The following is a 15,237-nucleotide window of genomic DNA, read 5'->3' on the forward strand; positions in this document are numbered from 1 at the left end:
ACCACAGCTGCAAGGTTACTTACTATGCATGCCCACAGCAAACTGCAGTTTATCTCTTAGCTAGAACTTTCCTGAGGAAGGGATGATGTTCTAAAGTAGCAAAGATGGATCTTAACCTAAATGTATATATTCATGTATGAGTTTATTTACATAAATATTTACATATTATTTTGCCAAAATGATACTTTGCTGTAAAAATTTTAAATGGTCTTTTTCTTTATAAATGAACACCTTTTTAAAATGACATTCATCACAAATTCGTATCTCTGTCTAATGGCCTGTCTGCTTAGACATTTACGTTACTTCAAACTTTTTCCTTTTTTTTTTTAAATTAAAGTTTTTCATTTATTTTACATACTAACCACAGTTTCCCCTCCCTCCTCCCACCTCCCGTCTATCCCCCCCCCCCCGCATTCTCTCCCCCTCCATTCAGAAAGGGGCAGGCCTCCCATAGGAGTCAACAAAGCAGGGCATATCAAGTTGAGGCAGGCAACTTCATGAATTTAACACCAGTAGCACAGACACTGAGATGGACAATTAATAAATCTGAAATAGCATGAACCGGAGTGTAATAATGGCCCAATCTTCCTTCCATTCATGAGCCTTCTCTTTACTGACATTTAAATGCTTTCCTGAAACCAAAAATATTTATAAAGCAAAGTTCTTCCCTCTGATTTTCAAATCCTCAAGGATGAGAGGAAGAAGCCATTCTCACCCCATGGAGGACACTGAAAGTCACGGGCTCTCACAGCTCAGATTCAGCTAACCACATCCAAACTAACCTTGTTCCTGTTCATACCCGTGCCTAGATGGGTGACCCAGATGATCAGGGATGTTACAATTCTTACCTTCATCTGTGAGCAGCTCATCCTGAAATGTTTCAGCAAAGTCGATGTTTTGTAGCACACTATGTTCTGGAAGAATCTGCTTTATGACTCCTGGTTTATGCAGCAGGGCTCTGCCAGGAGAGATGTTTATTCACTTTATATAAAAAGGGACTAAATCAGACTTTAATGTATCTGGCAAGCCCCATAAAAAGCATGATACATTCATACATAGAGCATATATCTTAATACAAGTACTTTTTAGAGTCAAACCTGTCTTTGGAAGGTCAGCTGAAATGGTGGTGAAATCATTAGTGTTAGTTCAATAGTAATATCAAAGCAGGAGCTCTTGAATGTGAGAGAGGAAAGAAGAACAGATCCTTTTGAGGACTTATCTTTTCATTATTTGTGACGATTTGGTCATAGACTTGCCTCAGTGAGAGGCAATAAAGAATAAATAATGATAAGTTATTTAGGGAAATATTTTATTTTTTTATTTTTTATTTTTTTTATTTATTTTTATTTTTTTTGATTTTCGAGACAGGGTTTCTCCGTAGCTTTTGGTTCCTGTCCTGGAACTAGTTCTTGTAGACCAGGCTGGCCTTGAACTCACAGAGATCCGCCTGCCTCTGCCTCCCGAATGCTGGGATTAAAGGCATGCGCCACCACTGCCAGGCTTATTTAGGGAAATATTCAAGTAGCGAAATAGGCGTCTTCCAAAGGATCTTTGCAGTGAAAAACAAACTACACATCTCTGAGATTCTCAGATGTTCATGGAGAGGAAATTTTAGTACTAAAAGTTTATGGTAAATATGAGTTATGAAACAATACACTATTTTTTTGTTTCAGTAGAGAGAAAGGGAGACATGAAATGTGATAATTGATTTCACAATTAAGAAGCCAGGTTCAGTTGTGCTTGCTGGCACACTCCTGTAACCCCAGACTCAGGGGGGCAGAGGCAGGTGAATCTCTGTGAGTTTGAAGCCAGCCTGGTCTAACAGTGAGTTCCAGGATAACCAGGGCTATGTAGAGAGACCGAGTCTCAAAACAATAAAAACAAACAAAAACCAAAGAAGTCAGGTTTGAAGAATCACATAGTGAACTATCGCGCTCAGCATGATCTTCAATCTAGCTTCTCTATCCCAAGAAACTCAATTTTATAAGAAGCACCCAGAATTTATCATAAAATAATGTACCATTTTTAATCACACTTGACCTAGAGCAGTATTCCAAACTTTCCAACTCAGTACATTAAATCAATTTTTATAAAGTATCTATAAGTCAACCCATCCTACACATTTTTACCTTTTTACACACAATTACCTTTTCCAGTAATTTATAACCGTCCTAGAAATATTCTAAATTAGTCATGTAGGTTTATATAATATAATCTGTCAGTAGTTCTTAAACTCTGACACTGATCTGATATATTCTTAAGCATGTTAGGAGCAGAGTCTTAGTGCAAAGTATGATGATTAAGTAAAGGGGCATAATCCATGTCAATAAAGAAAGCAGAACGCAGGACAGCACAGGTGTTTGCCCAGTATTTTTAACTCACACTCTGCCAATTTAGGAGTCACACAAATTTTACCCATGGATTTCTTTGCCCTAGCTGACTAATAAATAGTGAGGTATATTCTAAACTTCCAAACCATCAACTGTCCTTGCTTTCACTGAACAGCTCCCAATAGCTCTAAATGAAGTATCTACCTTCTATACAGCTGTCTGGAGATTTCGTCACCACCAAAGAAGTACACAGTTAACAGTTCTGTTGCAGGTTTACTGTCATTCTTTCTGTGTGATGGGCTGTATATTAAAGTAATATCCTGATACATAAAAAAGAAAAAGAAAGAAAACCAGGAGTATGAATATTCAGTATTTTTCTTCAGTAAGTCATCTCACTCTGAATGAACAGTTCTGCAATACTAAATAGAACACAGACACGAGAACCAGTACACTGGAAGGCAGAGGCAGGGAGATCTCTGCATAGAGGCCAGCCTGGTCAACAGTTCCAGGACAGCCAGGGCTACAGAGAAACCCTGTGTGTGTGAGGGAGGTTGTGTGTGTGTGGGGGGGGGGGGGGGGTGAGGTACAGCTCTTCCAGGTAAGTGCTTCTAGCCCATACTCCTTGGCCATAAAATGCATAATTAATCCTAATCAAAATGTAACTATTTTTTAGGGAAGAAATTTTATACTTACTTCTTGGGTTCTTTCCTTAAGCACAAATTTATCTGGAAAAATCCTCATTACTTTAGGATCCAGCAAAACTTTTCTTTGAGAATCTTTAAAACATAATGCTTTAACAAAGGCTGCTCTGGAGCCAGTGTTACGAATAGAAAAAACTACTTTACTTTCTTTGCCAGGGATTAAGTCATTCACTGTTACCAAGTAACTGTCAGATAATTTTTTAACATCTTCTAAGATAAGATTACTTGTTCCTCCATATCCAGACAAAGGTATCTAAAAAAACACACAAACACATCAAAAATTATTTTTACATAAGAAAGCAGACAATGTATTACAGTCAGAAGAAAACACAGATTTAATACACTTGAAGTCTTAGTGTCTGCATCCTGAGGCTAGCAATTACCGAACCTCTAGTCTACCATATACATTATAGTGCATATTATATTATACATTTTTTGTATCTATTACATATGCAGTACTGCCGAACTGCATACCTTCTGACTATATTAAAAAACAACCATTTCCTGTTGTATAAGCCAAGCTTAACCAAAGACCAATAAAGAACTAGCATAGCTATGCTCCCATACACTTGTAAGGTGAAGCATACAACTGTAATCTACTTTGAAATGCCTAAAAAGACAGATATACTAGTACGTGGTCAGCTGTGTGGTAAAAGAAATATACCAAAGCATGAATTGTAGAATCTAAGTGGTAATTTTTCAACTTCTCAGCAATTTAGAAATTTTTTTCATAATAGAATACTTAGGGGGGAAAAAGCCTACCTACCATCTCACAGTCCTTTAGCAGAGCTATTGTCAGAGAGGACTAAACCGACAATAAACAGGACTAAACTGATGACAGTACGCAAAAAGCAAGCTAGGGATTTGGAAGCTTGAGATGGAAACCAGGTTTGAGAGATGTTTGCTATAGTTTTTACAGGAGTCAAGCCTTCGAAAAATAAACCAAGGGTTCACAGATACCTATGTTATAAAGACCTTCAAAGCAGAAACCCACAAATCCTATTGTTTAAAATTACTTCCTATAGTTACAAAAGTGAAAAATACTTCAATTTTTTTTCCATTTTCTACAGTTTTAAAAATAAATTAGCTGCGTGAAAATAAACATAAAATGATAAAGGGGAAAGGAAGCTTTGAAAACATTCAATACAACTATTCTTTCAGTGCATCTGTCCTATCCTCAGGGGATCTGTTCCAGGGCAACCACCCCATACCTATAAACACCAAAGTTTGTGATGATCATGTCCTTTATTTAAAATGGCATGGTTGTTATCATGTCCTATGTACATCCCCACATACCCTTTAAATCATCTTTAGAAGATATAATATGCAATGTAAATGCTATGTAAATTACTACTGAACTGTTTAGAAAACACTATCAAGAGAAGCAGTATACATGCTCAGGACAGTTACTACTTTTCAAGAATTTCTGGCTAAAGTTCTTTAACAGCAAGAGCTGTTCAGAGAAAGTCTGACTCAGTAAATAAAGTGAAATGACTAAAGAAAATATCCAAAGTCAACCTCTGGCTCCATGTGCATGCACACACATACTTGCACATATATGTACACATAACACACACATGCTAAAACACAAAAGCAAAAATTTTAAGTAAAACCAACCTGACTTGATGTCAACAGGTACATAGATTAATCACTGCACTAAAAAAGGGTTTCTTAAGCACAATACCACCAGGTATTTGTTGTGAGATGTGTGTGTGTGGCCGATGGCAATGATACTCTTGTCCTAGTCTCAAGTAAGGCAATCAAAAATGTCTCCAGATTCTGCCAAAAGTCTCTCCCTACACAGCCTTGGGTTGAGAACCACTGCTCTCAAAGACTACAAAACAGCTGTTATTTAGCACCACAGGGATTACATAGAAATCAATGTGGGTTCTACCTTATGTAGCTTCAATTAACCTATGTAAAATGGAAATAGCAGTTTTATTTCAGGTTATTCTGAAAACAAAATGTGATATTCCACCTACCAATTAATAATGATATTTAACATGTGCTCAACATGCAAATTATAATAATTTTTATTTCAGTCCCTCATGCTTTATGCTATTTAGAGGACAGAACATTCTATTCATTCCTCAGAAGTAAGCGAAAATACTGGGACAGCAAGAGGCTGCACATCACAGGTAAAATATTGAAGTGCCAACCAAGAGTGAGGGAAAATGACTGAGACGGCTGACTGTCAGGTTCCCACAAATCTGAAGTGAGGTTTCCCCTACCACTTTACTTTAATGGTGTAAGTCTTTGTGAAATACAAGCCATTTTGAGCCAGGGAATCCACAGATAAACCTTCTCTACCCAGTTCGATGGAATCTATGCAGGCAGAAACTGCATGAAGACACTGGTTTGTTTAAGAAGTGCCAAACTAGAACTAGGACTTGGTGACTGTTAAATGATTTGGCCCTAAATAACCAACAACCTCAAATATTGATTAATAAGCCTAAAATTAATCATAATACATTCAGGATAGTGTGAAAAACACTGTCCATTTAGGCCTTTCCACAAACCCAATTTTATTTATAGGAAACCAGATTAGAGTGCTATGCACCCATGTACATTAAAGCTTTTCCACAAGTTCTAAGAATGACCACTTACATATTCAAACAGTTCAGTTGACCATGGGACCAAGTAAGTAGCTCCACAGATACTAACTCCTATGTCAGACAAGCTATCTTGGCCCAGCTCATATAGATCGTATTCCTAGCTGACACTAACAAAGAGAACACAAATTTCAGTTCTGGCCTCACTGCCAGAAAAATGTGTAGTTTGAAGGGAATTCACTTCTATGTAGCTGGGGTGTCATTTGACTGTGCTACCCTTATTTTCTTTCCTCCATGATTTACACCTTTTATCTATAGATCTGAACATATCTGTGCAAATGGTTTTAAACCAATTTTTAAAAATTTGTCTCTGTAGATCTACTATCTGGAGCATAGTCTAGAAAACTGTATCAAGAGATATTTACCAAGGCTGGATGTTGGTGTCTCACAAAATCCATATGCTGAAATAATCCCCAATGTAACAGCATTAGAAAGCAGGACTTATAGGAAGTGCTGAAGTCATGACAGCCCTGATTTCAGAACTACAATTAGTATGCTTATAAAAGGTGAAGGAAGCTGGGAGGATGGTGGTGCACGCCTTTAATCCCAGCACTGGGGAGGCAGAGGCAGGCAGATCTCTGTGAGTTCAAGGCCAGCCTGGTCTACAAAGTGAGTTCCAGGATAGTCAAAGCTACACACAGAGAAACCCTGTATCATAAAAATTAAAAAAAAAGAAGAAGAAAAAGAAAGGAAGAAAACAACAACAAAAAAGGTGAAAGAGTACATCACTCTTATCAAAGTAAAGAATGTGTCAAAAGTAAGTGCCATCTTTGAAACAGAGTGTAATTCATCGTGAGACAGTCAATTTGGTGGCACATTGATTTAGGACACCCAGCTTGAGAATTAAGAGCAATAAATATTTGAAAATTATCTAGTGTGGGGTTGGAGAAATAGCTCAGCAGTTAAGAGCAATGGCTGCTCTTCCAGAGGTCCTGAGTTCAATTCCCAGCACCTGCATGGCAACTCACAACAGTCTGTGACTCTAGTTCCAAGGGACCCAATACCCTCTTCTGGTATCCATGGGCACCAGATACATGTTGTATAGGCAAAACAGTCCTACAGATAAAATAATGAAATAATTATCTGGCTTGTGGTATCTGTTGTTTATAATGGACCAAATGTGTTAAGACAATAATTTCTTGAATTGAATAACTATCTGGATTTACAGGTATGTTTCAAATTTCTCAATCTGAAACGAAAAGCATTAGGATACTTGGTAGTTTTATAAGTTTCACAATGGTTGTATTTAATGACTTGATAATTATCATATAGTTTGTTTATAAGTCTATAACTTAGAAAAAAACATAATTTACCATTATTAAAGCAATGGTTATAACTTAACATGAACTCTGTGGAAGGAAAAAAAGCAGTAAAGTTCTCTTACCATAAACTTAATGCCTGGCTGTGAACGACTTCCAAGTTGTTTGATCTCTAGTTTAGCCAACATACAAGATAATCGAGTAGGTGCAAATAACACAGAGATTACACAGTCCTCTCCTGGGCAAATTCTGATCTCACAGTTACTGGTCAATCTCTCTTCTGAGCCAAAAGTGTTCTTAATCTACAATTTAAAAATAACCACTATATAAATTCAAATAATTAACATAAACTTGTAGTGATATTTCATTTGTATTTTAATAAATAAAGCTTGCCTGGAGATCAGAGAATAAAACAGCCCCACTGGTCAGTTTTACAGACCAGGCAAAAGTGGTGACACACACCTTTAAACCCAGTAGCCACACTTAGTTTGCCATAGAACCCAGGCAGCGGTGGTGCATGCCTTTAATCCCAGCCCTAGAGAGGACTACAAGACATAAGGAGACAGTTCTCAGACACAGTCTCAATCTGAGATTCCTGGAGGCAGGATCGCCATTTCAGACTGAGGTAGAGGTAAGAGCCAGTGGCTGGCTGTTTTGCTTTTCTGACTGTCAGGTTGAACCCCAGTATCTGTCTCTGGGTTTTATTAATTGTGCTACACAAACTCTTCTTACAGTTAGTCTTGGAGGCTGAAAGATGGCTCAACAATGAAGAGAACTGCTCTTGAAGAGGACAAAGGTTAAGTTCCCAGTGCCTACATGGCACTCACAAGCATCTGTAACTCCAGTCCCAGAGAATGACACCTTCTTCTGAACGCTAAGGGCACCAGGCATGTACATGTTGCATAAACACACATATTCATACATTTAAAACAAAATTTTAAAAATCTTTAAAAGCTACAAACAAAAAAAATCAGTCTGGATGAGGAGATAGCCCAACAGCAGAGAGCTTGCCTAGTATGTACAAGACCCTGGGTTCCATCCTTAGCACTGAAAAAAAAAACAGATACAAAACCAGCTGGTCTAGGCTAAGTGTGGTGGCATATACCTATAATAAGCACTTGGGAGGCAGAGGCAGGTGGATCTCTGAGTTCAAGGTCAGCCAGAGCTACATAGTGAGACTGATTTCAGACAAGACAACATATGGGCTACATATCTGAGTGTTCTGTACTAAGAAAAAAACATCAGGCAGAAGCCACATGTGGTGGTATAAGCCTGTGGGAGACAGTAGAATCATGAGTTCCAGGTCAGCCTAGGTTACACAGTGAAGCCCTGTTACATAAACAAAACAAAATATTACACAAAATCATTCTTTAAAAGTGTTATATCAGACAAAACAAAGACTGCGGTACGCACCTGAAAGCAATCCTGGTCCTGTCCTTTAATAAGCAGTCGCAAGTTTTGGGCTGTAGTTGTAGAACTGTTTCTTAAAGCTAGTTTCTGAAGCCTAAAAACAATGACACATTTTAAATGTCTTCTTTTCCATGGATATTGCTACAGTGGCAAAACAAAGTCAACTGAACCTGACCACAGTGTCTAAGAACAGGCTGGCTGTACAGCTCACCTGGGTAGGCCAGAGGCATCACTCCACAGTTATGCAACTTGTTTCTGGAAATGTAAGGCTTATTAAGACTCAACAGGCAAGGTTTTCAGTTTAATATTGCTCTCTAATTTATTTGTATGTATGTATGCATGTGTCATCAAATCTTTTTTTTTTAAACTTATTTATTTATTTATTATGTATACAATATTCTTTCTGCGTGTATGCCTGAAGGCCAGAAGAGGGCACCAGACCTCATTACAGATGGTTGTGAGCCACCATGTGGTTGCTGGGAATTGAACTCAGGACCTTTGGAAGAGCAGGCAACGCTCTTAACCGCTGAGCCATCTCTCCAGCCCCCGTGTCATCAAATCTTTAACGGAGCTGGAACTCTTTGGGAAACAAGAGGTCAGAACTACAAGGCTCATTTGTATAAAGTAGTCTTTTCAGCAAGCTCACTTTTTAAAGACATTAGAATATAAGTAAAGTGGATATATAAGGAACAGGTGGCTAGTATGAAAAACCTTGAATCTTTGAAACTAATTTCTTTGTTCATTTAACACAAAATAAGAAATCCCTGATGTGCACAAAAAATGAAGACCATTATCACTTAATTTGAAGTTTGTTCTAAGTATTTATCAACTAGGTTGCAAACTCCCTTAATAAGAAACAGTGCCTTGATTATCATCTCTCTGCCTTTCCATAAAAGGAGCTTTACACCCCTAAATGCTTACTCAACAAAGAACTCACCAAAAAGCCTAAGAAAATAAAAGGCAGTTTGAGATGCATTTTAAAAATTCGACATGGTAAAATTTTTAAAATTTACTCTCATCATATGAAGATCAAGTAAATATACGACAGCTTTATCTCAAATCTAAAGAGAGTAACACCTGAGAGAGTAACATTAGATAATTAGACAACAAAATCTCAATGCTCTTGGGTGGTGGCTGTGAATACTTACTGTGTCCTACCGAGAGGGATGCCTCCCCAAGTCAGAAACTGCTTATTAGACAGAATCAGTGGAATATCGGAGCAGAGAGGTTCAGGTGGCAGAGGTTTACTCCCGGAAGAAATAACTTCACCTTTTAACACTACTTCATACTGAGGTCCTAATGGCTGCACAAATATTTTCAGGATCCTAACCAAAGAAGAAAATACAAGTCACGTGTCCCATATTCAGTTCTTCTGGCAACTATATCCTATACACTCCCTTTGTCCAAGAAACTGAGTCTGTGGTGAAAGCACAATTATTTCTATCCCAAAAGCTTATGTTCCAGGGGGAAAGAACACAGTAGAAGTGATAATCACAATAATGCATGCACAGTAGCACAAGAGAAATTTCACAGGGCTTTCTTCATGAGGAATTTGGGAAGAGTTGAAGGTCATAAGAGAAGTCAGTACAGGGTTGAGGGCAAACACTTAAGGCTTAAACACGCACTTAAACTAGTCCCTGTTTTTTTTCCAAAAGATTCTAGTAATGAACTAACTAGATGTGGGCATTCTATACTCCACACTGGGGATAAGCTGTAGGTGCCTCGTAACATATACTAAGCTAGCCCTATGCAATAAAGTTCAAACACAAAAAACAACAATATTCTGACTGCAAGTTACTTATGACCTAGATGTCAAAGTCCAGGTCCTGGGAGAGACCTGGGAAGAATTTTAAGTAATAAATAAAAACTGAAGTAAAAATTTTCTGTAAGAAAAAAGTTAAAGAGGAATACCATATTTCATGCTTTATTTACCTTTTGTCGGAATATAGTAGAAAAAACCAGCAGCAACCTCTTAACTTTGATTCAGCTGGACTAAGAGAAGCACCTTACTGACAAAAAATATGGGCCAGCAAGATGGTCCAGTGGATAAAAGCTCTTGCTGAGCAAGTCTGAAGACTGAATATGATCCCCGAGCCCATGGCGGAGGGAGAAACAACTACTGAAAACTGTCCACTGATCTCCACACAAGCACCACGGCACGTGACACCCATACCACACACATCACACATACAACAGTGATACTATATGCATACACATATATAAATACATACATACATACACACATACACATAAAGGGTAACTGAAAAGATTAAAACACAGCTAGCTATATCATTATATCATATATTAGTTGAAGTAAAATAGGTACCTGTACATGAGTGAAAAACAACTAAGCAAGAGGTCATTATAAATATTTTCATATTACCTTTCTTCATAGGCTTTGGGATCTTTTGGTGCAAATGAAACTACCACTTCATGTTCTTCACCAGGTTTAAGAAATAGACTCTCTGGATCCACTGAGAACTGACTTCCTTGTTCTGCGACCTAAAAAATGACAAAACCACAACTTAACGCATGTAAGCATGCTTCCTTGTATTCTATGCCTTTCTGTGCTATTTTTTAGATTTTTATTGGTTTGCTTTTTTTGTTTTTTGAGATAGGGTTTCTCTGTGTATGCAGTAGCCCTGGCTGTTCTGGAATTCTCTCTGTAGACCAGACTGGCCTCGAACTCATAGAGATCTGCCTGCCTCTGCCTCCCGAGTGCCAGAATTAAGGGTGTGCACCACCACCACCAGTCTTACTCCTTTTCAAAAGGATATTTCCTTCCTCCTTTCTCCTCGATTTCAAATCTTTTTCCTACCCCATCTCCTTTTACTAATAAGTACCATGCTCTCACTCATTGAAGGATCTCAGAAATAAAACCTATATATGCAGATTACTCTTTTCCAGTTCTACATACCCACATATGCCACACAAACTTCTAAGGAACTAATCAAGTACACACTTGAGGCTAGTGTGATTCTCAGTTTTCACAACCCTCTTGGTATCCCTAGCTCAGTCCTCATAATATCCTAACAAGGCTGCCAGCACAGGAGCCTTCAGAAACTAAGAGGCAGAAATACTAAATCACTCTTACAAAAATTCTTACCTTGATATCTAAATAAACTTCAATATTCCCAGCATTTTTCAATGGCAAAGGCTGCTTTGTTGAGGAATTTACATCGGCCAACAAATGCATAGTCTATGGGGTAGGGCAAAGATGCATTCAAAAAGTAGTTACAATTAAAAACTATCAAACTGAACAAAACAGAATAACATTAGAGGAGCACTATACAGCGGTAAAAAATGACATCTTGAAATTTTCAGGCAAATAGATCTAGAAAAAAACATACTGAGTGAGGTAACCCAGACCCAGAAAGACAAATATAATATGTATTTACTCATAAGTGCCTTTTAGACATAAAGCAAAAAACAGCCACATCACCTTAGAGAACCTAGACAACAACAAAGAGGACCCCAAGAGAGGGATCTATGGGTCTACATATAGGAAGGAGAAAGAAAAAGACAAGATCTTCTGAGTAAACTGGGAGCATGGGGGTCACGGGAGAGGGTAAAAGGGGAGAGAGGAGAAAAGGAGGGGAGCAGAGGAAAATTTATAGCTCAATAAAAACAATAAAAATTAAATAAATATTTCTTTAAAAAAAATCATGATTGATCACCTCATGGTGAATGCAGAACTGAACAGGGGTCTAAAGGATACAATAACAGTAAGACCTCAGGTACAGTGACCCCAGTTAATCCTCTCAGCTGTAACCTGAGAAAAGCGGGAGATTCTGCCTACAGTAACATCCTTCATAGTTGCTCTGTATCAGCACAAGAAGTTTAAAGAGCTGGGGAGATGGCTACAGTTAAAAGTACATAATGCTTGCCGGGCGATGGTAGCACACGCCTGTAATCGGAAGACAGAGGCAGGTGGATCTCTGTGAGTTCGAGACCAGCCTGGGCTAAAAGAGCTAGTTCCAGGACAGGCTCCAAAGCTACAGAGAAACCCTGTCTCAAAAAACCAAAAAAAAGAAAGAGAGAGAGAGAGAGAGAGAGAGAGAGAGAGAGAACGAACATGAAGCTCCTGGCAGAGAACCCGAGTATGATTCCTACACACGTCTCACAACCACCTGTAACTCCAACTCATGTAACACACACACACATGTACACACACAATTAAAACATGACAATAAATCTTAAAATTAGTTTAAAATGCCATTTTATTTTGTTATGGCAAAGAATACTAATCACAGCGTGCATTGAGCTAACATCTTACAATCAGGAAGAAAAGTTATTCCCAGAGTAGACACTGAAACAGTTTATAGAATTTCAAAGAGCAAACTAAGCCCTGTAGAAAAAAATAATAACAATAGAGAGAAGATGGGGATACCTGTAAGTCCCTGGGGGCATGAATCCTAGCTATTCCTGCTCTTGCTCGGAGATCCACACTTCTGAGAACTGGTAAAGGGTTTGGGCTGTCAACTTCTATATCCACTCTGGCCAGGAATTCTTCTGCTGAGCCTAGAATTTCTGTAAAAGTTTACTCTTTTACTTCAGTAAACAGATAATTAGTCCCAGATTTTACCAAAATCTGGTCATCCAAAAGCATGTCCAGGGAGATGGCCCAGTGGGCGGAAGTGTTTGCAGTGCAAGTCTTGATGCTGAGTGTGATCCTTAGAACCCACATAAAGGTAGAGGGAGAAAACCAACTTCACACAATTGTCTGGTGCCATTCATACACATGCCCATGTACACAAAAATAATAAATAAATTAAAAAGAAAAGAAAACCCAGTTAAGACTTTTAACACAATCCAAACCCAGGTCTGACTAGAGAAACAAGTAGAGAGGAAATGGGTTTTCTGTGGCACTTGCTTACACTACCTACACTTATGTAGGCTTAACCCCAAGTATCCTACCATCGTCCCCATTTTCCAAATAACATAAAATTCTTGGCACTAACCCAAAACATTGTCATTAATTAACCACAAAAACCTGTAAATCTGAAGTTTAATTATAGAATAGGATAAGTCCAAAAAAAAAAAGAAAAGAAAAAGAAAAAAGATACCTGAAGTGAGGAGTTTCTTTGGGCTATGAAAAATAACCCAAACTATCAGAAATTCTGGATCCTATTAAATAAAAGACAAAAATTTTAATGTATATTAAGACTAAATCCCAATGGGATAAAAGTAGTTTGGAAACTTGTTCTTTACTTCTAAACCAGTTTTATTAAAACTGACCCAACTTACCTGTCCATCATAATTGGCAGGCATCATGTGACTAATTACAGATGGGGCCACCAGCTGAGCAATCCCATCAGAGTAAGGAGTAGCTTTCAGAGAAGCATGGATGGGCTCTTTGGAAAATGTGAAGCAGCGCCAGGCTAAAGCGTTCTGTTTAGAAACAGAAAAGTCAGGTACACCAAAATCATAACAGTACATCTGTTAATAGGCTCTTTAGCAATATAATTTACTTATACAAGGAAAAATTAACTAGTATTGCCTATAATATCAAATCAATATATTCAGTAGGCAGTCTCTTATTCTTGGTTAGTACTTACAGCATTAATAATCAGTCGGATGGGCACAGTAGCATGTGTCCTATTTATTAACTTGAGTGGGAGAGCTTTCCAGCCTTCATAGGTCAAGTCGCCAAAATCCAGAACACCTTTCTTTTCTGTTTCTACCTAAGTATGAAAAAAGGACTAAGTGGTAAAAAGCAATCTATTATTAATGAATATCTTAGCAATGGTTAAGAGTGATTCTTTTAGCAACAGTTAAGAGTCACCATGATCAAAAAACAAACAGGAGGCAGGGAGGTGGTGGCAGGTGGATCTCTGTGAGTTCAAGGCCAGCCTGGTCTAAGAGAGCTAGTTCTAGGACAGGCTCCAAAGCTACAGGAAAACCCTGTCTCAAAATACCAAAAGGAAAAAAAAACAAGCGTCATCATGATAGGTAAATGTGGACCTAAGTTTTCCCATTCTATTTTATTTTCCATTGAATTTTATTGCTGTCTATAAAACTAGTGTTAAAGTCTACATTTAAAGTAGGCAAAGTATTTAAATATACTATAGAATAAGGCAAAGTGGCTACTGTTACTTTGGAAACACTATTAGATCGTAAGATGAAACAAATTGTTTTATAAAACATAAATCTTTTAAATAATCCTCTTAATTCCTTAATTCTTTTCACAACTTCATGAGATCTTGGTTGCTGCAAGAATTCCTACAACCAGTAACCTTTAAGTTACCTGCCCACAGGGGTGTGGCCTCTTATACTATATATGCCCATGTAAAACTCAGGTATGGTCTGGGGGCAATTTCGGTTCCTGTTCCCCATTCGTGCAGAAAATTGTGATCTGTGAGTCTACCCCTAAATAAATAGCCCTTTATTATACTTAATTCTGAGCTAGTGTGGGACTTCTTTTTAGCATCCTTCTTCACTTGATATTTTCAGATTCAGTCTGATACAAAAACAGTATTTAAAATTATGTCAAGTAGACATTTCAAAGATTAAAAATAAGTGTGTACTATGTGTCAGACTGGTATATCTTTAAACATCAGAGCAACTTAACAGACTCACCCTCACAGCCATACATGTGAAATCTGACAATACTTAAAACACAAACTTCTCTTCTATAGTTTATGAAAGTACAAGGAAATCAAGGTCTTATTAGCAAGTGGGAGCTGAATTATACAATGGCCAATGAAGGTCAGGGTCTAAATTAACCCCCAAGATAGATGAAGTTTGACACTTCCCAAAGCTGAAATGGAATATAAGCACCATACATAAAGTCCTGAAATTCAGGGTTCTTTCGGGGAATATTAAAAACAAAAAAAAAAAAACATATGAAAAACTGCCCTGGTGTTCAAAAAACAACAAGGGACCCTTCTAGGGATGGGTACATTTCAAAAGATTGTTTATAAGA

General features: G+C 37.8%; 1 protein-coding gene across 2 annotated transcripts in view; it reads right to left on the reverse strand.

Annotated features, from left to right (window-relative positions):
• LOC121438782 (nucleoporin SEH1) overlaps positions 1–15,237 on the reverse strand; it is a 107,290-nt gene that overhangs the window by 17,852 nt on the left and 74,201 nt on the right. For both annotated transcript variants that reach the window (XM_041639206.1, XM_041639202.1), the window contains 12 exons: positions 13,871–13,996; positions 13,560–13,703; positions 13,379–13,439; positions 12,703–12,842; positions 11,419–11,511; positions 10,696–10,814; positions 9,461–9,637; positions 8,316–8,406; positions 7,028–7,204; positions 3,024–3,284; positions 2,535–2,650; positions 849–958 (listed from right to left, as the gene is read on the reverse strand). In XM_041639206.1, the coding sequence (XP_041495140.1) occupies positions 849–958; positions 2,535–2,650; positions 3,024–3,284; positions 7,028–7,204; positions 8,316–8,406; positions 9,461–9,637; positions 10,696–10,814; positions 11,419–11,511; positions 12,703–12,842; positions 13,379–13,439; positions 13,560–13,703; positions 13,871–13,996 (1,615 nt within the window). The remainder of the gene's footprint in view (positions 1–848; positions 959–2,534; positions 2,651–3,023; positions 3,285–7,027; positions 7,205–8,315; positions 8,407–9,460; positions 9,638–10,695; positions 10,815–11,418; positions 11,512–12,702; positions 12,843–13,378; positions 13,440–13,559; positions 13,704–13,870; positions 13,997–15,237) is intronic.

The sequence above is a fragment of the Microtus oregoni genome, unplaced genomic scaffold (assembly GCF_018167655.1).
Source record: "Microtus oregoni isolate MIOR12 unplaced genomic scaffold, Mior012 000057F_ref0000458, whole genome shotgun sequence".
NCBI lineage: Eukaryota > Metazoa > Chordata > Mammalia > Rodentia > Cricetidae > Microtus > Microtus oregoni.